The sequence below is a fragment of the Delphinus delphis genome, chromosome 2 (genome assembly GCF_949987515.2).
Source record: "Delphinus delphis chromosome 2, mDelDel1.2, whole genome shotgun sequence".
Lineage (NCBI taxonomy): Eukaryota > Metazoa > Chordata > Mammalia > Artiodactyla > Delphinidae > Delphinus > Delphinus delphis.
Window position 1 is genome coordinate 54,942,356 of NC_082684.1, and position 26,679 is coordinate 54,969,034.

Sequence of the window (26,679 nt, forward strand, 5' to 3'; positions counted from 1 at the left end):
CTGATTAGGTTAACCAGTACTAAGACTTCGTCAAACCTGGGAGTAACAGTAAAATTGTCTGGACAGCTTTGCCAGAGACAATCATCTTAAAATCTTTAAATATTTGTGTATAAGGAAGGCAAAAGCATAGAGATTGAGAGGAAGCAAAAGGCTAAAAGGTCTAATAAATTGTCAACAATAGATGAATTCAAGAAAAGTATACTTCAAAACCAATAAACCACTAATACTGGTGAATATAAAGTTAGTATTATTAGGTGATTTCCCCCCCTCAATAAATTCGTAACAATTATTGGATGAGTCTTCAGTTTTATTACAAAAACGAAGATGATCAGTTTGATCAAAATGAAAGCTTGCTCACAAGTTTTAACATGAATATTCCAAATACAAAGTCTCCTGAAACAAGTTTTGATATGATTTTCATTTTTTTAAAGGGATGCAAACATTCCATTTCCTCATTTATAATCTCTATTCCAAGACAGTATTTTAATAAGTATCTTCTGCTGTTTGATCCAAATTCACAACGATAATTGAACCACACAGACAATATCTTGTCAGCAAAGGTTAAAAAGCCATTTTTTTTTTTAAGGAGGAGGTAAATCCTTAATAACCAGCCCTTATGTATTTTCAGAACCTTGTACTACACTGACATGATCTGCAGTCAGTTTTTTTTCCCTACCCTTAAGGCTACAAAACTCTATTGCAAATGCATTGCAAAAGAATTCTAGACCACTTAATGCAAAAATCAAAAAAATAGTTCTCCAATAAAAAGTAAATTTTATAAATGGTAGGAAATAGTATCTGTGGTAAGCTACTAAGTGACATTTTCCCCTATTACTGAACAAATCATGTTACACAGAAACAGGGAAGACAAGTTATCAAATACAACAAGCTTATGCTATGTTTACATCCCTCATTAAAAAAAAATAATTTCAAACTTTTCACACACTCCATCTGATATTTAATTTTCCAATCAGGTTGGAGGGGGAGGATAATACTGTCCATAATTCCAAGGATTCTGATAATTGTACTGAAAGGAAAAAGCAAACATGTTAGCATACAAGAACTATGGCTGAGTTCTATATATAAAAATGTAATTAAAGCAGGTATATTTGAGAAAACAAGCATGTGTTCACTGCTGAAATTCCAAGTCTTAACCACAAGACAATGTATTATACAATCTGCAACCAAAGCAGAGTTGTTTTTTCTAAAGGAAAAAAAAAAAAGACTATCCTCATTTATGCATTTCTAATAACATCTATTAACAAAAAATTCAATTATAATTATGTAAACTCACTTGATACCAGGCACTATAATTATAAGCAGCTTGATTTGCCTGTAAATCACCATCAATCATCTGCGTAGATGATGAAGTTGTATCTTCTGTGTGTGCTTTCTTTTCCTCTGGTTCTTCTGATCTAAATCAAAGGTCAAAATGGAAACTTTCAGAATTCCCACAGATAAGTACTTTTAACAAATGGATGAGTGTCACCTGTGTACATTCATCTGAAGTTCTTGACCACTCTGTTTTATATGATTTCAAATCACGAAAATAAATTACCACAACATAAAGGTGATAATTATCTTTAAAGGGATTTCCACAATGAAATGTCTTCTTTTAAGCATCTCTTTCTGATTCAGCAGGAAGTTACATACCCATTTTCTGCTTTCCTTTTTAAAGAATCCTGTTCTTTTAGGAGTGTTTGATGTTCATCATAAGCATTCAGAAGCCTGAGAGGGAAGGAAAAACAATCCTTTGGAATAGACAAAAGCCAAACTTAAATTTTTAAAGTGTTTAAGTTATTTCCACTTAGGGAAACAAAAGCATGTTGCAATGAACATCCTTTTGGAAAAAAAAAAATGATCCAGCAGGCAAAACTGCCCCCAGCTACCTTTTCTATGTTATCTGCTTTGGCAAACTGCTGCCTTGCACTTTCCTTCTCAGTCCATGTGGTTCAAATGAGGCTTCAGAGATACAGGCCTAGCCAATTACCTTACTACGTATCTCTGACCAATGACTGGTTTAGAGGTGATCATGTGACTCAAACCAGGATGTCAGTAAGTCCCAGGATTTTTGACTGAGCTACTGAAAAAGTGCCTGTTCTCTGTACTACAGTGGGCTAAAGCTGATGGGATACTGGCCAAGAGCTACCTGTTTTTATTATTTGTAACACATGGGGAGAGCCCGACTAAGGAGCTATCACACGACAAAGACAGTGACCTTGACAATATGTTTCCGTCCAATGCAACTAGTCCTGACAGTTACATAATTTGTATACTTTTGAGATCTAACTTAACAATGCTTCTTAAAGACACCTGCCACCAGTTAGGATAAAGTGTAAACTTTGGCCATGTGATAAATTGAATTAGAGCTAAAATAAAACTACAGTATAATTAGTTATCATTGATTAAAAAGATAATTTTTAATAAATAAAAAAATGTGGTATGTATTATAGGTCTCACCTGGAACTCAAAACTTCAAAAACAATGTCACTTGAAGCCAAACTGACTTTAAAATCATAATGATTTTGTTTTCCTTTTACCATTTTCTTTTTGAGTGTGGAATCCTAACCACTGGACAACCAGGAAATGCCCTCCTTTTACCATTTTCTTAAATATTTTTTAGAAAGACAAAGATGGCCTTATTTTTTAAGGAATCAGAAACCTGAACACAGATAATTAACATTTCTGTGGAAATGACCTTGATGTTTACATGCATGTTCAACTTCCCTGGACAGCCTGCATATGTACACATTTAATAACAATTAACAGTAACACTGGTCCCAAAATATTCCAGGGGCAAAAACTGTCAATAATCTCTGGTTCAGTGTTTACTCAACATAAAGGACTTTAAAATGGACTAATTTCCTTAAGACCTTTAACAACTCATGGGTTGGCAACAAGAGACTCAATATTCATATGAGAAAATCTGAAAACTGAGGAATACAAAATATTAAGTGAGAGCTAGGATTTAATCCTATATTTGTCTGATTGAACATTAATCCTTACCAATTCATTACACTGCTACCTAAATTTCTAAGCAACTCATTTATTTTCCATATCACTCCCTTTTAAAATTTCAAATACAACAATCTTAGACCTGATACTCAGACCCTCCATAACTATATTTACAAGGGCCTAACTGGCATCCTTGTGTCGGACCTCAGATTTGTCTGTATATTACTGCCAAATTTAAATATGTCATTTAATCTAATTCAAAACTCTAATAGCTTCCTACTGTCAACCGTGTACATGTGCTCAGAACTCAGTCTAGCTTTTAAGACACAGCACATTTAGCATCAAGCTTTTACCGCTTCATAAAACCCTCCAATCAAGCAGATATTCTTTTTACATGAACTTTAATTTGCTTCCACCATTTTATCCTCTCCTTAGCTTGTAAGAATCCAGTAATAACTAAATGAAGCCCCACCTCCTCTATGAAAGATGCCAAATACATTCTGTTCCAGAGAGATCAAAGCCTTCTTAACAGTTGTATGCTACCTCACATACTTATGTACAGCCTCTCTAGTCACCACACCATCCAACTAGACTAAAAGCTAGAATTACATATGCCATTTCTTTTGTATACTTTCTTCAGTACAAAACAAAAGGAAGACACATACAGCACATGAGGTGGTCAAGAACACAGGCTCCGAAGTAGGTTCTAATTCCAGCTGCACAATGTAATAGCTAAGTGACCTTGGAAAAACTGCCTAATCTCTCTTTAAGCCTCTCTTTGTCTATTAAAAGACCAGTACCTCCTCCCCTGTTAGACTGTTAATGTACTTTACATTAGGTAATTATAAAACTTTTAATGTGCCAAGCACACATATACAGTTGTATTAAAATGTAACTCATATTAAACGTTTTTCAGTTGAATTAAAATCTTACTCAGCCATCAAAAATGTATACACACTTGCCTAACAGGAATTGGGGTATTTCCTTACTAGACCAGGTAAGAAAGGAATGGCAGCAATGCTCTAATCAATATTTCTACTCTTCTATTTTGCAGATTTAAATTTTAAACTTGTCCTTTTCCCCACCCTCATCTTTTAGCCTTTTATAATGCATGAAGATGAGGTCATTAAGGCATGATCTGTAAAACCACACCCATCCTCTTCTCTAATCTGAGATGGCATTCCTATTCCAGAAAACCCCATCTACCTTTGGTGGTCTATATATTAAATGTTTCTGTGTTTCAGGGTTCAATCCTTCACCCATTTCCTTTTTCACAGAATTCCTGCCTCCTGCTTTCTCTCATCTACTCATTGTTTAAATCACCACGCTAAAATTCTGAAAATAATTTTGAAGGAAAGACAAACCATATGTCCTCTCATTAAGCACATAGACATCTGCAAAACTGAATTTACCCCCACATATACCCGAGGAAAAAGAAACCTAGGAAACATTTTAAATTTAACAGTATATTATTTTGTACTCATCATCAAATTCCCATCCAAAATTATCAGTGCTCTATTACTATTCAGATAGATAATAATATATAATTAAGATCTTACTTATTAACATCTGAACCAAAATCTTCAAGAAATTCCACTTTTCTCTGAGAAAATGTAATTCTCATTTTCATAGGTAATGAACCATGTATAGCTTTGTCAAAACAATTTAGGATATTTTCTTCATTTTGTTTGAGGTCACCACTATATTCCATTTCAAGTAAATTGAGGTATAACTTTGTGTTCTCCTGTGTAAAAAGCAGTACCAATTAATCATATTTCTAAGATATTTTGATTAGACCACAGATATTTTAAATGCCTTAATTTTTATGTCTCAACTTGAAAAATTCAGTATTGAAAATTGTATTAAAATGTAATTCATGTTAAATTTTTTCAGCATACATCTAATAAACAGGTAAAAAAGTAATAAGCACATTGGTAGGTAGAGACATCATCCTAGCATCTCCTAAACTATGCAAGTTGTTAAATGCCAATAAATTAAAACCCTATATCCTATCTTGGGTTTAATGTAGCTTGACCTACCATAACAAATATGAAATAAAACATAAAAAAATGATCTCTACAGTTTCCAGTAATCTAAATCTTCACAACCATAGATAATCTTCCTCACTGCAGCTGGAAGCAAACCTCTTATAAACCTGTGTCTTAAACAGACCTGTCATTAGCCGAAAATCTAAAAAATGAGAAATTTCCTAGACAGTATCTTTTGACATCAGTTGATATATAAAAGGAAATACTTTAGAGAAGGAGAATAATCTCACTGCTACATTTGTTACAATGTAGGCAACTGCCATACTTATGTTTATAAAATGTTCTCAGGCCCTCTACTTAATAAACTTGCCATAAAATTTCTAAATGTGGAGAAAATAGAAAATCCAATAATGTTAATTTTCTCAACCTTTTAATGATAATTTGAAAATTTTTTAAAAGAATGGCAACATCAGTTTAGAGGGACTGTTGTCTTCATTTAGTAATGAAATATATTACATACAGACCAAACCTTTCATCATAGTTGCCAAAATGAAAAACAACAACAAAAAAGACTACTTTTTTTATGGAAGATATTCTAAAAAACACAAATACATACTTTGTCTCTTTCAATAGCTTCCAAAAGCACCTTTCTTGATTTTGGAAGGTTTTTTTGTATTTTGAAAAGATGTCGGGCTAGTTTGATAGCATAAAATGATGATTCATTATTTGATTTGGCATTTTTAATAGCTTCCTGAAGCAAACGTTCAGCTTCTTCCATATTTCCAAGCCGTCGTTCTAAACTTACTCTTCTCAAACGAACCATTGCCAATCCTAGAACACATTCTTCAAATGTTCTCAAGATATTCCTGGCTTCATTAATATTACCTAGAAATAGTAATTAAATGTTTATGCTTTTGTTTAAACTTATGAAATATCCTTTATGCCAGGTATTGGCAAATAACAGCCCACAGGCTAAATCCAGCCCTCTGGCTATTTTTTTTTTTTTTGAAATGGAAAACAGCCATGTTCATTTTTTTATGTTATTGTCTATGGCTATTTTGGAGCTACAATGGCAGAGTTGTTAGGAAAGAGACCATATGGCCTGCAAAGCCTAAAACATTTACTATCTGGCCCTTTACAGAAAAAGTTTACCTGACCTCTGCTTTACACCATCTCTCAAGACTCAATTCCTATAACTTTATCCTAAAGTAACTTAAATCCCAAAATATCAACTGAATTTCCTCATTCTTACCCTGCTGTTCCTCAAAAGCTGCCCAAAGCATATGCACCATGGGTTTCTTTGGGAGATGAATTGTGCAAGCTCTGCTGAAGACATGCCTCACTCCTTCAATGCTATGATTTTCCATATACTTGGCATACTACATACAGAAACAGAGGAAATACTGAAAAATTTACAGTTGAACAAGCCATTAAATATGTGACAGAACGATAAAATTCTATTTTTAAACCCATTCAGCACCTTTATTGAACCACTAGACTAGTTTCTGTAAGGAAGGACGAAGAGAGGCAACGAGGTTGGCATATGCAGCAGTCAAATCTGGTTGCAAGCAGACCATCTCCTAATGCAACAGATATAGTTATATGAACAACATTCAACAGAAGTACAAAAAAGGTTAGTCACTAGATCAATGTTTATAATATATTCAAGTTTCAGAGCATATAATTTTCTTACCTTAATCCAAAACTCCTCATAGAGGGCACATGATATGACACATCTTTCAAAGAGAACCACAACTCGTTCATGAGTCCCATTTTCAATTTCAAATTCTAAGTATTCTTTCCAGTTTTTCAGTTGTGCCTTTTCCAATGGTTTCACATGAAAATAAGGTCTTTTAATCTGTAATAAAAGCATGACATGACAATGAAAGTAAACCAGTACCAACACCAAAATATGTATGACTACAGTAATACAAATTATTTAAATTATAAATATAATAATGAACCAAAAAATTTTAATCACATCTCATGAGTAAAAAAACTTCTAAAATTAAAATCCCTTTAATTACTTAGGCTTTATAAATTGAAGAAACAATGTATTTTCCACTTACCCTGTCATTTTAATAGAACTACACAATTTTATGTTCAGAAAACTGTATTCTTTGCTGACTATTTTAGAATTGAACAATTCTAAACAGATTCTAAACAGTAACAGAAAGCAGATCAGTGTCCATCCAAAGATGAATGGATAAAGATGATGTGGTATATATACACCAATGGAATACTACTCAGCCATAAAAAAGAGCGAAATAATGCAATCTGCAGCAACATAGATGCAACTAGAGATTATCATACTAAGTGAAGTTGGTCAGAAGGAGAAAGACAAATACCATTTGGTATCACTTATATGTGGAATCTAAAAAATAAACTAGTGAATGTAACAACAAAAAAAAAGGAAAGTAGATCAGTGGTTGCGTGGGGTAGGAGTGCAGTGTAGGTTACTGACTGAAAAGGGGTTCTGAGATGACAGATTAGTTCTATATCCTGATTGTTGTGGTGATCACAATGCATATACATTTGTCAAAACTCATTTTATGAGCCAGTCACAAAAAACCACATACTACATGATTCCATTCATGTGAAAAGCCAGAAGAGGGAAACCTATAGGAACAGAAAGTAGATTAGCGGTACCTTAGGGCTGGGAGTTGGGGGCAGTAAGCAGATGAGGGAGTAGAGGGGTGAAAGCTAAAGAGTAAGGGATTTCTTTTCGGGATGATGAAAATGTCCTAAAATTAACATTAATTAAATGTTCTAAAATTAACTGTATGTACCTATCTGTGAATATACTAAGAACTACTGAACTGTACACTTTAAATGGGTGAACTATATATGGCATGCGAATTACATCTCAATAAAGATGTTTAAAAAAAACAAAGAATTAGAATTCTGAAAAAAAAAACACCTCATTTTACTGTACCTAAAATAGGTACATTTTGTTGTACATAAAACTCAATGAAATTGATTTTAAAAATTGAACTGTAATAAAATGGTTCAGATTAAAGATAATTTGCAATTCATGTAAGTCTGAATTCAATGTTTCTAAAATTGATAATGGAAAATGATAAAATAATGGAAAACTGATAATGGAAGCCATAGGTAGGACAAATACCTCATCACTTAAATAAGCAAAACTAAAAGGCAGAGACATCACTCAAAACTAAAACAAAAATACATTACTCCTATCTGTATTTTGAAGCATATAATGACAATAACAAAAAAGCAAGCACTTACACCTTCTTCAAATGTCCATCTTTTACTAACTTCATGCTCATTATAATTAAACATTTCTTGATGAATTTCAATGATTCTATGTCTCATGTTTTCTATTTCAGTAATTAGCTAGGAAAGAAAAAAAATTTTAATCACACAAGTTATATACTAAAATTTTAAATATCACTGCTTACATTTAAGTATTATCCACCCATACTATAGTCTTAGAATAGTGATGGGTTTTTAACCATTATCAATTATGTGCAAAGTACAATTAACAATACTGAAATCTGTAAAAGTATTTCCTAATAAACTACTTTCTCATATGCCTTTCTAAAAACAAAAAACAGGGCTAGTACATCACAACATAGGCCAAATAATGCTTCTAAGCTAACGTAGTTTTTCAGGTGTCTCATAGTAAAACACATTATCTACTCTAAATCAAACAAGCTAAAGAATTCCCACCTGCCTTAATCAGAAATTGATTTTATATGAGCTACAAGTCACACCACACATGCAGTCAAGGGACATAAAGTTTAGTTTCTCATGCACTGAAAGATTTTTTTTTAATAAGTCTGGTTACCTTTGCTGGATCAGTTATGTCTTCAATTCCTGATGGTAGATCATCACCAGGAGGACCATCATCACCACTATGCCCATTTACAGAAGCTAATTCCCTTCGCAGCTGAATAAACTGTTCACCAGTTAGAAGATCTCTAGGTAAGTTATTCTGTATATGTTCTTTAAATCTAAAGGAAAACAATAAAAATACAAGCTTTATATATGAAGTATAATTTTAGATCCCACATTACATTTCTACTACACATTACTCTTTCAAAGGAACTCTGATTTAAAGAAGCCAAAACACCACACCCTTTCTCCTTTTCTACAGTAATAACTTACCACTTGATAAAACAGTCTACAGACATCTTCATTTCCTTCCTGCCTTTGCAATGGAATGAAGAAGGCGTGGACAAGTCATACATTGAAATCCTACTTCTGTCCATTACTAATTATTTGACTTATAGGAAGTTTTTCCCTTCTCTAAATCTTGGCTTTCTCATCTGTCAAGTGACTGTAAAATTAAATACAGCAATCCATGTTTAAATTATAAATGATTACTTACAAATGATCAACAAATTTTGCAGTTCCTTCCTCACCTCCCAATTACTCCTGAATTCACATGTCTGTGCCAAACACTCCAATGAAATTGCCCTAATTAAAGTCACCAAGTACCTCTTACATGCAAAATTAAATGCATACTTGTTTTATAGTACAGCATCTATCCTAATAATGTCCTCAGTACTTAAGGCTGTTAACTAACCTTCCTTTTAGAATCTTCTTCACCCTGGGCTCTGAGTTACCACTTGGTTTTCCTCCAAGTCTCTGACTGCTCCTTGATTCCAGCCTGCCCCCAAATGCTAGTATGCCCAATGATTCCACTCTGCATTTTGTTCTCATCTATTTTTATATACTTTCTGTCCAATCTTATTAATACAGCTTGAAATAATAAGCATACTATGATTTTAAAACTAACTTAAGCCCAAACCTTTTCCCTAAATTTCAGATTAGTATATACAACTGCCAACGCTCTGCCTAAAGAAATAAAGATTTTAAGCAAAGAGTGTTTTGAAAAACATGTCATTTATCTACACACACTAGTTTATATATACACACACACACACACAAACTAATCAAAAACACCAAGTTGAAGAGCTAAAGTATCTACACCATCTCAATTTGGAACCTTATATACAACGTGTCTATAAGTGTGTCACTTTCATCCACAAATCAAAACCCTCAGCATTTCTAATCTTTTTTTTAAATTATTATTTATTTAGGCTGCACAGGGTCTTAGTTGCAGCACACGGGATCTTTGTTGCGGCATGTGGGAACTTCAGTCGTGGCATGCCAACTTCTTAGTTGCAGCGTGTGGGATATTTAGTTGCAGCATGCAGGCTTCTTAGTTGTGGCATGCGGACACTTAGTTGCAGCATGTGAACTCTTAGTTGCAGCACACATGTGTGATCTAGTTCCCAGACCACGGATCGAACCCAGGCCCCCTGCATCAGGAGCGTGGAGTCTTACCTGCTGGACCACCAGGGAAGTCCCAACATTTCTAATCTTGAATCTTGATATTGTCAACCACTAAGTTGCCGAATCTCTTCCACCTACCTTATCTCTTACATTCCACTGGATATTAGGTCCAATTTAGTCTACGTTCTAAATATGACTTCATGCCCTCCTCACTACAGCTAGATAAACATAAACCAGTCTTCCAGCCTCTGGTCCCACAGCTTCTAACCCCACCTCAATATTGCTATCAAAAATGTTATTAAGGGCTTCCCTGGTGGCGCAGTGGTTAAGAATCTGCCTGCTAATGCAGGGGACACGGGTTCGAGTCCTGGTCTGGGAAGATCCCACATGCCGCGGAGCAACTAGGCCCGTGAGCCACAACTACTGAGCCTGCGCGTCTGGAGCCTGTGCTCCACAACGAGAGAGGCAGCAACAGTGAGAGGCCCGTGCACTGCGATGAAGAGTGGCCCCCGCTTGCCACAACTAGAGAAAGCGCTCGCACAGAAACAAAGACCCAACACAGCCAAAAAAGTTATTAAAAAGTAAACATGAAAAATAAAATAGTAAACAGGATCATATCCCACCCTCATGCCAAAATCACTTCAATGTTTACCCTGCATTCAGGTTAAAATCCAATCTCCTTGAAGTCTTTCATATTCTGACCTAGCCTCTGACCCAGACCTACCTCTTCAACCTAATTATCAGACATGGTTGTACATGTACCATATGCTCCAACCTTATGGATTTTTTCCCCCAAGTTTCTTAAAATTGATTTAGGTTACTGACACCTGGATTTTTATGGATTTTAAGACTTTCACAGGGACTTCCCTGGCGGTCCAAGGGTTAAGACTCTGTGCTCCCAATGCAGGGGGGGCACAGGTTCAATCCCTGGTAGGGGAACTAAGATCCTGCATGCCGCATGGCATGGCCAAAAAAAAAAGACTTTCACAAACATATGTAAATAACATTGGAAACTAATTTAAATTTTGCAAAATCAGTGGATACAGAGGCTTAACTTCACCTATTTTATCACCAGGAGGACAAAAATACAGATTGCCTTATTTAAAAAAACTTTAAATGAGGAAGTAACTCTCACATGTGTGGTATGAAAATGAATAGATTTAATACTCAAATAAATATTAAAATTAAAAATTGTCAAGACATAAATAAGAAACTTCAAATAAGGTAAAACTGAAAAATAACTACTTATAGAACATAAATTTAAAATAATTGGACTTCCCTGGTGGTGCAGTGGTTAAGAATCCTCCTGCCAATGCAGGGGACACAGGTTCGAGCCCTGGTCCAGGAAGATCCCACATGCCGCAGAGCAACTAAGCCCCTGTGCCACAAGTACTGAGCCTGTGCTCTACAGCCCGCGAGCCACAACTACTGAGCCTGTGTGCCTAGAGCCCATGCTCCGCAACAAGAGAAGCCACCGCAGTGAGAAGCCCGCGCACCACAACAAAAAGTAGCCCCTGCTCGCCACAACTAGAGAAAGTCCATGCACAGCAACAAAGACCCAACACAGCCAAAAAATAAATTAAAAAATAAAATACAATAAAAATAAAATAATCGCCACATTATATATATAAACTTCTTTCACATGGTGATAAAATATGCATAATACTAAACAGTAATATTCCATTAGCTTTTTCTACTATAAAGCTAATACATTCAATATAGAATGGCTGAGTGCCTAATACTGGGTTGGCCAAAAAGTTCGTTAGGGGTTTTCCGTAAAGGAAAATACCTGTTCCTAGGTATTAAGGCCAAAAACAATTAAAAATCCTCAGAAAATGACAGACATGTGAGGATACAAGAGACATAAATTCAAAAGAGTGTTATCAGTGCTAAGATAAATGAAATAAATGTAGGTAGAGTGCTGGCACAAAAGACAAAACAGACACTTCCGTTTAGGTGAACTGGAAAAAGTGTCACGGAGAAAACATTAAGCTGTATGGGTCTTAAGGAATATGAGTTCACCAGACAAATGGAAAATGGAAAAGGTATTACAGTCATAAAAGCATAAAACATCACTGCCCTTTGGGAAATTATCAGTACTCAGGTTATGTCTAGAGTTTAAGAACTACCAGGGACTGGGCCTGAGGAATTAGATATTATCACAAAAGTACTCATGCTAAGGAGGACTTTAAATTAGATATATTCTTAGAGATAATGTTCAGTGTATATCCAATATACAAGCCTACACAATAGAAATATTTCTAATACAGCACTTAGTTCCTTTAGCACATGCTTCCTCTTCTACACTTTTGAGCAACTTGAGGGCCAAGTCAATGCATACATATCTTCTTTGGGCCTTTATTCCCACAACTTAAATGCATATCATCTGGTACATGGCAAGCGCTAAATAACTGACTTTAAATAGGAGAAGTGTATTTGGCAAAAGAAAACATTTCAGCAGTTCTCAAAGCAATTAGTCATGTGAATTAGTTTACTTACATAAACTATAAGATTTACTTATACCAACACTACTTCTGAGTTTGCTATACTCATAAGGAAAGTGTGTCTCATTACATTAAGTGAAAAAGAGTAGATTAAAAAGCAGTATGTGTAATGCAATCCACTAATCTCTATTATACTCATACATGCATTTTTAAAAGCCCAGTGAAATATTAAAAAAAAAAAACTACACCAAGAACTTTGGGCCACACTGTCTAGGTTCCAATCAGCTTCCACCCACTTACTAATTCTGTGACCTTTTGCAAATACTTTAATCTTTCTTTGCCTCTACTTCCATAAAATATAGATAAATAATAGTACCTATACCTATATCTGGTTAATTGTGACGATTAAATGAGTTATAAGGCACTCAGAATACTGTCTGTATAACTGTTTCCTAGTCATATTTTTTTCTTACCAACAATAAAATTATTATAATCATATATTTTACCTATACTTTAGACCCTAGAAGAACTGGTTTATGAAAGGAACCTGCTTTGTCCCAGAAAACTTTTTAAATCTTTAAAGGCTTTAAAAAAAAATTAAAAATATTTTAACTTTTTAAATTCAGTCAACAAATATTCACCAAGCGTCTCCACATGCCAACCCTTGTATTAATAATCTCTTTCAGCAAGTGTCTCCCTAGGTCATTATACCCTAGAAACCTGCCCACCTCCTCTATCTCATGAAAAACAGAGATGGTATATTCAGGTCCACATGCTTTCTGTTTCTAACCTGGGTCTACATAGCTTAGCAAATTGATCCACAGTTCTGTACAAACGTTTCATAAAGTTTTCTAATTTGTTAGTAAAGAAAAATTTAGAAAATCACTTACTTAATAACTACCTAAAGTTTACAGGCTCTACCACAATACTAGTTATAAAAATTATGACAGAAATATGGCAGTTATAGCAAACATTTATCAACACAGTCCTCATAACTTTCTTGTTCAGAAAGACTAAGTCCGTATTAGTGGGAGCCTTATTAATGGGATACTTTGAATACATCAGAAACATGGAAATCACAGTACACAGAACTAGTTGTTTTAACAGCACTCATTAAAATGAAATGATACCAATCATAACAGATTATCATAGTAGAAAATTAAACTGAAATTATTTTTGATTGTTTGAATATAAACAGGACTTACTACATAAAATACATTCTTTGCTCTTTTGGATATACGATGTTACGTGAATCACAAGAATGGACCTTTAGTAAATCATTATGTTTTAAATAAGCATCTATTATGTGCCATGTACTGTGTTAACCATGAAGAATAATTAAACTTAGATTCTTTTCTCTCATTCCTTCACTACTCTGAAATATCTTAGACAAAAGACAGGATTCCTATCGTTTCCTCACCTATAAAACAGATAAAAAGAACCTTCTGTCTAAAACCAATAAAGTTCCTAAACATTTTATAAGCTATACTGAAAATGTCAAAATCTAAAAGTGTATATAACTTGCGATTATCAAGCAATAAAATTTATTCCTGTTTGCGTCTAATAGAATCTTACATTTCAAGAGAATAAGTATCCTCATTATTGGAAATTAATTACCTGAGTAATCACAAAAAAATGTTAACAATCTGATTTTTCCACTCACCTCTGAAAATGATGACTGTACAGCTGTGTTGGAATACCAAGAATACGATCGTATATAGCTGTAACTTCTCTCAGGTTTCCCTGTTCATTTTCCCAGTTTATATACATTTCCCAGAGTCTGTCAGATCGGAAATCTGTTCCTGCAGCTAGAACAGCATGCTCAAAAGTTCTGTAAAATTAAATTACCTCTTAAGTTATCTTTCCAAGATAAAATCACTTTAAAAATATTATTTCTACATTTTGCAATATATACAAATATCAAATCATTGTCATACTCCTGAAACTAATAAAATATTTCTAAATTTTAGAAGATAATGCTAAATTCAAATTATATTCAACTTTATACAAGTAGAGATTAAAAGGAAGAAGGAATAGTAGAAAAGTGTATGACAGTTGCTTAAAAAAGGGAAAACGTAAAGGGAATAGGTAAATGTAATTTTATGTAACTGTATATTGTTTTATATGATATAAATTTGCAATGCAAATTACACAGCAAACATATAAGAGTAACACAGTAGACACTAAAATGTTTGTTAAACTTGAAATGTCTGTTGAATAGATTCCTTTAGGGCAAAAGACAGACAAAATTTATCTCACTTTAAGAAATAATTTTCTGGCAAAACAACTCTCCAACAAGGGGTCCAGCTGCCTTGTCAGGTAATGAGAAATATACATATATTCTAAAACTCTCAAAATTCTCTCCTAATTCTAAAATTCCACAGTTACACTTTACTACAAAATCATTTATTTTAAAATACTTAGCTCATCTGAAGAGATTTCTGTAAGCAATTTTAATCACTGGATTTGATATCCCAATGGGATAAAATTTTAGGTACGTTTTCAAAATAAATATTAGAATCAAGAGGGATTTGTAACAGTATAAACTACACTACCTAAATTAATCTACAACTTTAATTGAATGCCAATCAAAGCTCTAAGAAATTTTGGATGGAAGAGAAAAAAAATTCTAACATTCATCTAGCATACAAAGATGCAAAACATTTTTGTAAAAGTACAAAGCAGCAGGCATTTTCCTGAAAGGTATCAAAAGAAACTAGAAAGCTACAATAATTAAAAGTATGGATTAAAAGATCTATATATATGTGAAAATTTAGTATATGATAAAGTATTTTAAATCAATGCACACAAATTTTTTTTAATTTAAAATATAAAAAAATAATAAATCATTGCAGAAAAGATGGACTATTCCAAATGGAAAAAATAAAAGGTTACTCTCTGACTTGCAAAAGACACAAACTAAGGTTAATCTGTTTCACAAAAGACAAAAGCTAAATGCCAGATAAGTGAACTATAAAAAAAAGCCTATAAAAAGATTTAGAAAAAAATTCAAGATTTATATATTCTTGTCAAGATAGGCACAAAACTCAGAAACCAATAAAAGATTACAAATTGAACCACAGTAAGAAAAAAACAAAAACCTCTATATGATAAAGATACCCTAAACAAAGATGTGCCAAAACCGGGAGAAATATGTTTAATACACATAAGGGATTGAGAGAACATGCGAGCGCGCGCGCGCGCGCGCGTGTGTGTGTGGTACGGGCACACACGTGTATGTTTGTTTGAGATTTTCAAGAGAGTTAAAATACATGTTATTCCTCTGCAGAATCCCAAAGTGATTCAGGAAATTAACGCACCAGACACTAAGAAAACTGGAAGTAGCTGGAAGAGGAAGGATGACAAGTAATGAACAAAATGTTTAGAGGAAGGTTTGCTTAATGAATGGTAAGAGGCCTTGAACCCACTTTCCTGCTCAGCTATGGGATTTCAGAAGCTAGGTATATGCTCCCCAGGCAGATCAGATGATCCTTCAACGAAGAAACTGCTTGGTATAGGAATAAGATATAAAGATTCCAACACTGGGAGTCCCCCAACAAAAACCTGAGTAGCCACCTGATCATGCACTGTGAAGCCCTTTATGCCAGCTAACAAAGTAGTACAGAACTTCCATTCAGTTTATTAGTATTGAATCTTTAACATGAGCAGAAATCCAGAGATCAAACGTATCAGAAATGAAAACAAGCAAACAAACAAAAAAGAGAAAACAGCACTGAGGGCAGGGAAAAATTTCAACTATCCTTAATACCCTCAAAGAAATGTTAAAAAGATATGCAGCCAGGGACTTCTCTGGTGGTCCAGTGGTAAAGAATCCACCTTCCAATGCAGGGGACGCGGGTTCAATCCCAGGTCAGGGAACTAAGATACCACATGCCGCAGGGCTACTAAGCCAGCACCTCAACAAGAGAGCCCATGTGCCTCAAACTACAGAGCCCATGCACTCTGGAGCCCACGTGCCACAACTACAGAGCTCATGCGCCCTGGAGCCTGCGCTCCACAACTAGAGAGAAGGCTGTGCACCGCAACAGAAGATTCCACAAGCCTCAATGAAGACCCCGCATGCCAGAACTAAGACCAGACACAGCCATAAATAAAATTAAATAAATAAATAAATAGGACTTCCCTGGTGGCGCAGTGGTTAAGACTCCACGCTCCCACGCAGGGGGCCCGGGCTCGATCCCTGGTCCAGGAACTAGATCCCACACGCATGCCACAGCTAAGAGTTCGCATGCCACAACTAAGACCTGACACAATCAAAATAAAATAAGTATTTAAAATAATAATTAATAAATATTTTTAAAAGTAAAAAATTTGGATATTAAAATAGAAAGATATGCAGCCATATAACAAGAATAGGAGGCTATAAGAAAAGGAATATTCAAAGAAGAGGAAAGATTCTTAGATACTAAAAATCTTATGGCAGCTATTAAAAATCCAATACAAGGTTCAAGGAAATACCTCAAAAAGTCAAACAAATCCTGGCAGATTGAGAAAAAGGAAAAAGGTAAGAAAATTAAATGATTAAAACAGAAGGTTTTGAACTATTTCAACTATTGAAAACAACAGAGAAAACCAAGAGAAAGAAATTATCAAAATAAGAATGTACACAATAATAACATTTCTAAGACTAGAAAGATGTGCTTTAAAACATCCCAGATTGAAAAGGCCCACTAAGTAAGCACAATTAACTAGAAAAAGAAAGTCCACACCAAAGCATTACAATTGCAGTTACAACAAAGATAAAGAGAACATTTAAAAAGCTTCCATGAAGAAAAACAAGTCACATAAAGAGAATTCAAAAGAATGGTATAATACTTCTCAAAAGCAACACCGGAAGATAGATGGAGAAATGCCTTCAAAGCCCTAAGGAAAAATTACTTTCACCTCAAAATTCTACACCCCACTGGACCATCAATTGTTTCAGACATAAAGATTCAAAAAATTTTTTTTCATTCCAAGCATCCTTTATCAGGAAGTTATGGGATGTACTCCTCTAAAAGGCAGGCATGAACCAAGGAAGAGTAGGATCTAACAAGCTCTAATAAATAGAGCTTGATACCCAGGAAAAAGGTAAAGACATCTCCTAGAACCATGATAATGAGGAAATCCAAAAACTGCTGTACAACAGAATCAGAATACAGCAACCAGTCCAGATTACAGAAGAGGAGGTTCCAGGAGGGCTATCTCCAAAAAGAGGAAAAAAAAATGGAATTTACATTTCTCAGAACATAATTCTCTTTTTGTAATCTTCAGATTAAGTAGAATAACACTAGATACATACATTTTTTAGTTTCAAAAAATAACTTATATACCATTTGTACGCTGTGGAAAGTCAGTATTAGTACTGACTACTGAAAGTAGCTGTTGAAGGGAGTAGAAAATTTTAAATGTTTAAAGAAAGCCAGGCAAATGGGAAAAAGGGGGAAGGGAAGGAAAGGGGTAATTACAGGAAGAACAAAAAGCTATGAAACTTATCCATACTGGAAAGGTGAGGAACGGGAAGCAGGGTATAAGTGAACTAAAAATTCTCATCTACCATAACAGAATGATAATGTCTATAGGTAGTGAGAGAGAAGCAGAAAGCAGTAGAGTGCTACTGTTTTAAACATGTTGGAAAATATCAGAAGAAACGGCTAAAATATTTAAAGAGAGGTGGAGGGAATCACTTTTTGTTACAAGCAGTTTAACATTAACTTTTTAAATTACATGTACATATCAATAATTTGATGAAAATAAAAACCAAAAACACATTTTAAATTCCTATAATCAGTAACAAAGACAATCCCAAAGTAAAATGAGCAAATGTCATGAACAAGCAATGTAAAAATGCCTTATATAGACAGCATTTGAAAAGATGGTAAACCAGGATGACCAACCTACAGATATGTGAACTAAGATAATGAAATACTACTGGAGGTTAAAAAAAACAAACATGGCATGACTATGGGAAAATGACTACCCTCATACACTGTGGGAGTTTAAAATTGCTACCACTTTTAAAAGAACATATGACAAAACATAGCTGCGATTCTCTTTGACAGAAGTTACATTTCTAGAGTGTTCTACATAAACATTGACTTGTAAACAGATGTTCACTGAAGCACTAATGATTTCCTATAAATAAGAATTTGGTCAAATAAAATATACTACCCTGATACTATAAAACACTCTTGCAATGGTTAAAGAAAATGGCAGGGAGAATTTCTAAAACATTCTGTTAATTTTTTTAAGAAATCAAACAAAAATATGTGTAATATGTATACACACATATATGTACATCTATGTGTATCTGAAAGAACACACCCCAAGTAATTAACCATGAGAGGAGAGGGACTGCGGACATAAGGAATGGGGGTGTGGAATGGTGGAGGACTTTACTATGTACATTTTTAAATAATCATGCATAAGTTTACTATGTGTATCATGTTTTTTAATAGTGAAAAAGAAAGTTAAACTTTTAGTTCAGCATTCATGAGTAGTTCTATTATCAATATCAGAATACTTGACTTATTTATATCTTTAAATACATTTAAGTATCAGTGTTTCACATACCCTCTTATTGTACTGTTTGTCTCAGGATCACCAGGGTCCAATGTTTCTTTTAAGAAGTTTATATAATGTATCCAAAGGTCAACACTAAGAGGTATTGCCTGAAGCCCCCGGCGATACACCTAAGAAGAAAACAACAAACTGTACTTCAAATATTTAATTATTTCTTAACAGAGAGGCAACACTGTGTTATCCGGTGAACCTTAGAAATACTAATTACTGGAATTTTGTTTAAATAATCTACCATTACCATTTGGGTGGAGGTTGGATAGAACATGGCAATGTTCTGATCCCCACGTGCAGAGTCTTGATCTTCAAAGCGCAGCAGTCCCTGCATTCTGACCGGGTTGTGTGGGCAGGCTTTGGGTTACAGACCATAGGGCACAGACCCATTAGAGCATCAATGACAGCGTCTGACCAAAAATGCAATAAGACGTAGCAAATGTGACTAGCAAACCAACTATATTGTTTGGAAAATGAGAAATAAATGTAAGTGAGAGAAAAGCCCTGCCCTACTTGTTAAGCTGCAGTGTAATACAGAGGCTTGCACTGCAAAGCTTGACAAACTGTAGAGGTTTAACGCACCTGCCAACAAAGAGAGAAAATATTAGCTACAAATGCCACAAGAGTGACAAATGCAAATAAAATACCCTATAAAATTGTTTGACCATATATCGTAGGTACTGCCAGCCAAAAAAAGTCTCTGTTTTGTTATTATTTGGCTTACAGTACCTAATGGAGATAACTTTATTCAGTAATGTACGCACCTCATCTGATTGTTTAATGTTGTCATGCCGCTTTTCGAGGTCTGCATACTTTTTCCAATAACCATAGCAATACGGATAGTGTATGAAAAATTTGTCAAACGCTTTCCTGGCAGCCATCAAGTGATTCTGATGAAAATAAAACAAGGTGTTTAAACATCTTGGAAATTTTTGTCACAAAAACTATTATTCCTTTCAAATGTACAGGCATACCTCAGAGATATTGCGGGTTAAGTTCCAGACCACTGTAATAAAGCGTATTATCGCAATAAAGCAGGTCACATAAATTTTCTGGTTTCCAAGTGCACACAAAAATTCTGTTTACACTATACTGTAGTCTATTAAGTGTGCAATAGCATTATGTCTAAAACAACAATGTACATACCTTAATTTAAAAAGACTTTATTGCTAAAAAATGCCAAAATAATTACAATAGTAACATCAAATACCACTGATCACAGATGACCATAACATAATAATGAAAAAGTTTGAAATACTGCAAGAAATACCAAAAATGTGACAGAGACAGGAAATGAGCAAATATTGTTGGAAAAATGGCATCAACAGACTTGCTCGACGCAGGATTGCCACAAACCTTCAATTTGTAAAAAACGCAGTATCTGTGCAGCTCAATAAAGTGAAGCGCAATAAGACGAGGTATGCCTGTTATTATCTCAAAATAAACGGCAGGCTTAAAAACCACACACACAGCAGCCCTTTTTCCTACAATGCAATCTTATCCTTTGAAACAGAAGGAACTAATTCTGTCAAACAGCAAAGTAATTTTTTTATATTTCAGCAATTTTATACACACATACATACACACACCAATTATTACAAACATTAGACTTTGATTCTAATACTTTCCATAATGTACAAATGCTATGAAAGTTATTTTTGAAGCTAAAAAAATATTATCTAAAATGTTCTTCAACTTAATCTGAAAATTATAAAAGAGGCAACTTTAATTACAAAACAATAAGGCCTAGTCTGATATTACTTGATTTTTCTGTCCCCTCTAATCCCATTTAAATAGTTACTAACCTCCTGTTCTACATACTGAAGCAAATATACCCAGCCTGTAAAATCCTGAGGATTACTTTCTACAGTTTTCCAAAACTTTTCATATTCTGGAGGGAAATTTGCTTCTGTTTCTGTCACTGGAAGGTCCACAGTATTTGCTATTTCATTTTCTTCCGTAGTTGTATTCACATTAGGAGATCCATCAGGTGACTGTTCCATTTCTGTAACATTCATAATCTCAGTACTGAAATCAGTAGACTGATCTACCACTACCTCTGAACTGTTGCCTGTGCTGCCATTATTGGAATTTCTGTACTCATCCATGTGAGAATTTTGCATGGCTGTTTATTTTTTCTTCAGTTAATGATCTGTGGAAACATAAAGAGAAACATCTTCCAAATGTTTATTTGGCATCATCAAAACCACCTTTTAAAAGCCCAAGTTAGCTATTAAAGGAATATATTAATTTGATTCTTGAGCTCTCCTGTAAGTCATAATCAGAAGGTTTATTATTTTTTATATTACAAATTAAATTCTGTAACAAATTTTCCAAACTTCTGCCAGTTTATTGTTGACTGAGCAAAAACTAGCTCCTTCATCTATAAAACAGTGAGTATTGAGCCTGCTCCCTAAAGAAGCAATCATATCTAGAATTCAGTGCTCCTTAGCTAGCTAAGAATCTAAATTTTAATATCTGAATGCTATCTTGCTACCAATCCTGAAAAACAGCAATATCTTTAATATCTGTTCTGGAGGCTTTAGCTAACAAAACAAATTCTGGTCATGGATATAAATGTTTCAGAGGGAAATTCATAACTTAGCTCAGGATAGATTTTTAAGAAGGTTATACTGTTGAAATATATCTATAAATTTTAAATCCTAGCAGCTAGGTTTGATTTTATTATAGAAGATACACATTAAGGTTTTAAAACTAAAGAGTGATTTTTAAAGTAAGTGTTATTAAAAACATAGTTATAAAAGAAATAATAAAAAAATAAAAACATAGTTATAAGGGAATTCCCTGGCAGTCCAGTGATTCGGACTCTTGTGCTCTCATTGCTGGGGCCCCGGGTTCGATCCCTGGTCAGAGAACTTAGGTCCCACAAGCCACGCAGTCAAAAGATAAAAAACCATAGGGCTTCCCTGGTGGCGCAGTGGTTGAGAATCTGCCTGCCAGTGCAGGGGACACGGGTTCGAGCCCTGGTCTGGGAAGATCCCACATGCCACGGAGCAACTAGTCCTGTGTGCCACAACTACTGAGCCTGCGCATCTGGAGCTTGTGCTCCGCAACAAGAGGCCGCGACAGTGAGAGGCCCGCACCGCGATGAAGAGTGGCCCCCGCTCGCCGCAACTAGAGAAAGCCCACGCACAGAAACGAAGACCCAACACAGCCAAAAATAAATAAATTTTTTAAAAAAATCATAAAAAAAATTTATGAAAGTTTTATCATCTGGATAGTTACTTCATAAAATCTTTTAAATTAAGTCATCTTATGGTTAAGGCCATAAAATAATAAGGAATTATTCTTTTATCCTGTAAGGTAATACTACAATATATTTTCACAATTCACTTCATCTCTTCCACTAACAGTTTAAATGGAAACTGAATCATTAAATTATAGAGCATGTCTTCTTTTTAAATTAGGGATTATTCTCAAAACTAAACAGACCATAAAATTGATTTACTCCTAAAATATACTCAGAATACAGTTAATATTGCATAATATAATGTAAAAAAGGATTAAGACTAAAGGAATTCAAAGAAAGAAATGCAAGTGGCCAATAAACATATGAAAGGACTGAATCTTTACTAATAAAGATGTAAATTAAAACAATGAGATATCAAATTGGCAACAAGGAAAAAGATATTTCTGGAGGACAGTCGCACAAAATATACCAAATGGCAATTGTGCATATTTTATGTTATGTAAATAATCAGATAAAAAACATTTATTTATTTAAAAAGCATTCACTAGAACACTATTATAGCGAAAAAAGAGGGTAGTATTAAGAACACTGCTTTAGTAGGTGGCATGTTTGTACAATGGAATAATAATTTAAAAGGAAATATGTGCACCTGTCTTGATATAGAAAGATAACCACTACATATATATTATATGCATGCTACACACAGATCTGTAAGGATTTATATCAAATAAAATACACTAACAATATTAATTGGTGTTAATGGCTGTTCTCCCCATATAACTGGGCTGACGCTTTCTTCTGTTGGCTTATCTGCAATTATTTAACTGAAGTTAAAAAAAAAAAAAAAGAGGTATTTTGTTTCATTTGTTTTGTTTTTAAGAAAAATGAGCTCCAGATATGACATGCCAGTGGTTGGCTGGATACAAATTTTTTTTTTTTTTGCAATTTTATGCCTACTTTAAAAATCTGGGTTTCTCTATAGTCTACACAACCTAGCTCCACATAATAGTCACCTAGTAAGCTATTTTTTTTTTAAATACATATTCATTGGCCCCAACGCCAATGATTCTGAGTTCTAGGCTCAGGCCCAGAAAGTTGTACTTCTACCATGTTCTCTGAATGATTCAGAGGAACAGAAACTTATTCATGGGTAAACTGAACAATGGAACTGTTGCATTAAAGATCTGTGTATATTAAATTTGGGAATACGCTTACAACTTATCTTTAAAAAAGTTGTACCAGCCGTGTGACAAGACAATTTTAGCTGACTATCCAACATTCCCTCTCACCATCTTCTCTCACCATCTTCCTAATAAAACATTGTTTTGGTTCAGAGCAGCAATATACCTAACCCCATGTAAGGATTATGAGTCTGAAAAGCTCATCTGCTGCAGAGCTCTGGGAACAATTTTGCTTTTCTGATAAAAGGGACAGTCAGCAAATAGTGTAGGCTCTACCACTTTCTTCTTACTTTGAACGTGAACATATCTGAAACAACTTGTATTCACAAAGCAGTCAAAAGAACTGGCCAAGAAAATTAAGAAATGCCAGCCCTGACATCAAGCTGCTAATAACACAATGCCAGCTGTGTAAGAAAGTAAGTCCCTATTTGCTTAAACTAGTATCAATAGATGAGTTTTTCTATTACTTGCAGAAAAATGCATTCCTAACTAACCCACTAATGAGACATGGACATGAGAATGTCCATTTTTCCATCTCCTCTTGTCAGCACTAGGTATCATGAAACAATTTTTGCTCATCTGATTAAAAAAAGGAAAAAAGAGAGTACTACATACTACAAGTATGTTGAATTTCTATTTCCTTTTTCCCCTTAAACACTATTTCACATCCTTTGTCTATATTTTCTTTTTTTAATTTATTTACTTATTTGTTTATTTATCTATTTTTGGATGAGTTGGGTCTTTGTTGCTGCACGTGGGCTTTCTCTAGTTGCGGCGAGTGGGGGCTACTCTTCGTTGTGGTGCGTGGGCTTCTCACTGCGGTGGCTTCTCTTGTGGCGGATCACGGGCTCTAGGTGTGCAGGCTTCAGTAGTTGTAGCTCGTGGGCTCTAGAGCGCAGGCTCAGTAGTTGTGGCGCACGGGCTTAGTTGCTCCGCAGCATGTGGGATCTTCCTGGACCTGGGCTTCAACCCGTGTCCCCTGAATTGGCAGGCGACTCTTAACCACTGCACCACCAGGGAAGCCCTGTCTATACTTTCTACTGCATTTTTTATGAATGGTTTGCAAAAGCTCTCTGTAAACTAGAAAATGACACACATTGTAAAACATTTTTGAGTTTGTCTTCCTACTAGTTTTAGGTTTTTTCTGTGTGTACGGAAGGCATCTTTTAAATTGTCATGTAGATTTTTATATCCAGATTTTAAAATATGTCCACTATTTCAAAATGCAGTATGAAGCAAATTTTTTCCCAAGAAAGGATAAATTTAAAATGTTAAATGAAGTGAACTTTGAGGCTGAATGCCACTGGAAGAATTAGTTATAACCAGGTAAATCTAAGGAATATTTTTTAAAAAGGAGAAGAAGAAGAGGGAAAGGAGAAGAAGGAAAGGGGGGGAAGGTCAGGTGGGGACAAAAAAAAGTTTTCAATACTTGATGCATATCCAGCACTTTACTACATTCCTTACAGAGAATACATAGGTATAAGATAAGGTCCTCACTCTAAGGCTTATTAACTATTAGTAGTTGGAGAGCGATTAAAAAAACATGCAAAACAATTAGAGAGACAAAATTTCAAACGAAACAAAGTCAAAGTTTAGAAAAATCAATTGAACATTATAGGCATCTAGCAAACCTTCATGAAATATAGAATTTGGTCTTCACTTTGAAAAACTACAGATTTTGGAACAATAGAGAAATAATGATAAATTATTCCAAAATAGCGAATAGCCCACTTGACTTGACAGAACAACCCTTCTTATTAACAGTAGACAAGAAGATGGAAATTAGGACTGGTTCCAAGCCAAGAAGGAAATAAGACTGACCAGAATGAAGAGGGTCTGCATTGGGGAAGTGAAATGAAAGTAAGCAGCGTGGAGAGCAAGAGGAATCTGAGAAGAAATAAAACAACCAAATCTAGTTGGTACACGATAAAGGACAATCCCAAAGTATCAACATTAGACTACCAGAAAAAATAGTTCCCTTCTACTTGAATGACTGATTATTGTCATAAACTTTTCCGGGTTTACCAGTTGAGACCCTAGGAAAAGGCGCAGAAGCTTTTCAACTTATTTTGGTCTCTTCTGCCCCCTCCTTTAAAGGAAAGACACATTTGAAGACTAATCTTCCAGATACAAATTAGTCATTATTTTGTATCTTTTTATTTCAAAGCATACTGTCAAAAAAACAAACGGAAAGTTGTTACATTCTGATTCATTTACTACCTGTTCTATTCTAACTGCATACTTAAGTGGGACATAAGGGTTTCTTCTGGAATCAGCAAATTTACCACACCCCTGCATCTTCAGAAATGATCAATTACTCCACACCCTGCGATTACAGTGTTATAAAAAGAGTTAAGGAGCTTCCCCGGTGGCGCAGTGGTTGAGAGTCCGCCTGCTGATGCAGGGGACACGGGTTCGTGCCCCGGTCCAGGAAGATCCCACATGCCGCGGAGCGGCTGGGCCCGTGAGCCACGGCCGCTGAAACTGCGCATCCGGAGCCTGTGCTCCACAACGGGAGAGGCCACAACAGTGAAAGGCCCGCATACCGCAAAAAAAAAAAAAAAAAAAAGAGCTAACGCCAGCCTTACCCCTAGGGAGATCATTTTTCTGATTACTTAAAAAAATCACATGGCCAAAAGAAAAATACACTAAAGTTATTTTTAATAAGTTATTCTAACATATACTTCATAATGTGGCAATTACTAGTACCAGTTTACTCTTAACAACAACCAATAACTTCCAACTAGCAATATAAAATGGCAAAGGGGTAAAAAAACAACTATCAAAAGGAAGAAGACAACAGTGTGGTATTGGCATAAAGACAAACAGACCAATAGAATAGAACAGAAAGCCCAGAAATAAATGTTGGACAAGGGTCCCAAGATCACTCAATGGAGAAAGGACAGTCTCTTTAACAAATGGTGCTAGGAAAACTGGATATTCACATGCAAAAGAATGAAGCTGAATCCTTTTCTTACAGCATACACAAAAGTTAACCCAAAATGGATTAAAAACCTAAACGTAAACCCTAAAACTATAAAACTCCTAGAAGAAAACATATG

General features: G+C 34.8%; 1 protein-coding gene and 1 non-coding gene across 6 annotated transcripts in view; both read right to left on the reverse strand.

Annotated features, from left to right (window-relative positions):
• Window positions 1-58: 58 nt before the first annotated feature.
• PRPF39 (pre-mRNA processing factor 39) overlaps window positions 59-26,679 on the reverse strand; it is a 37,566-nt gene continuing 10,945 nt past the window's right edge. The window contains exons 1-14 of one of the 5 annotated variants that reach the window (XM_060004627.1): window positions 19,990-20,090; window positions 19,739-19,807; window positions 19,473-19,635; window positions 19,226-19,344; window positions 14,316-14,483; window positions 8,755-8,920; window positions 8,193-8,300; window positions 6,637-6,801; window positions 6,196-6,322; window positions 5,560-5,828; window positions 4,515-4,699; window positions 1,654-1,728; window positions 1,295-1,415; window positions 59-1,027 (exon numbers count right to left, since the gene is read on the reverse strand). In XM_060004627.1, the coding sequence (XP_059860610.1) occupies window positions 971-1,027; window positions 1,295-1,415; window positions 1,654-1,728; window positions 4,515-4,699; window positions 5,560-5,828; window positions 6,196-6,322; window positions 6,637-6,801; window positions 8,193-8,300; window positions 8,755-8,920; window positions 14,316-14,483; window positions 19,226-19,344; window positions 19,473-19,559 (1,647 nt within the window). In that variant the 5' untranslated portion in view covers window positions 19,560-19,635; window positions 19,739-19,807; window positions 19,990-20,090 and the 3' untranslated portion in view covers window positions 59-970. Of the gene's footprint in view, window positions 1,028-1,294; window positions 1,416-1,653; window positions 1,729-4,514; window positions 4,700-5,559; window positions 5,829-6,195; window positions 6,323-6,636; window positions 6,802-8,192; window positions 8,301-8,754; window positions 8,921-14,315; window positions 14,484-19,225; window positions 19,345-19,472; window positions 20,116-21,030; window positions 21,378-26,679 lie in introns of those variants that run through there. The other 4 variants (XM_060004624.1, XM_060004628.1, XM_060004626.1 and 1 more) reach the window with 4 other exon arrangements.
• On the reverse strand, window positions 5,405-5,490 carry LOC132421479 (small nucleolar RNA SNORD127). The gene has a single exon (XR_009518723.1). It is a non-coding gene; the product is annotated as a small nucleolar RNA SNORD127 (small nucleolar RNA).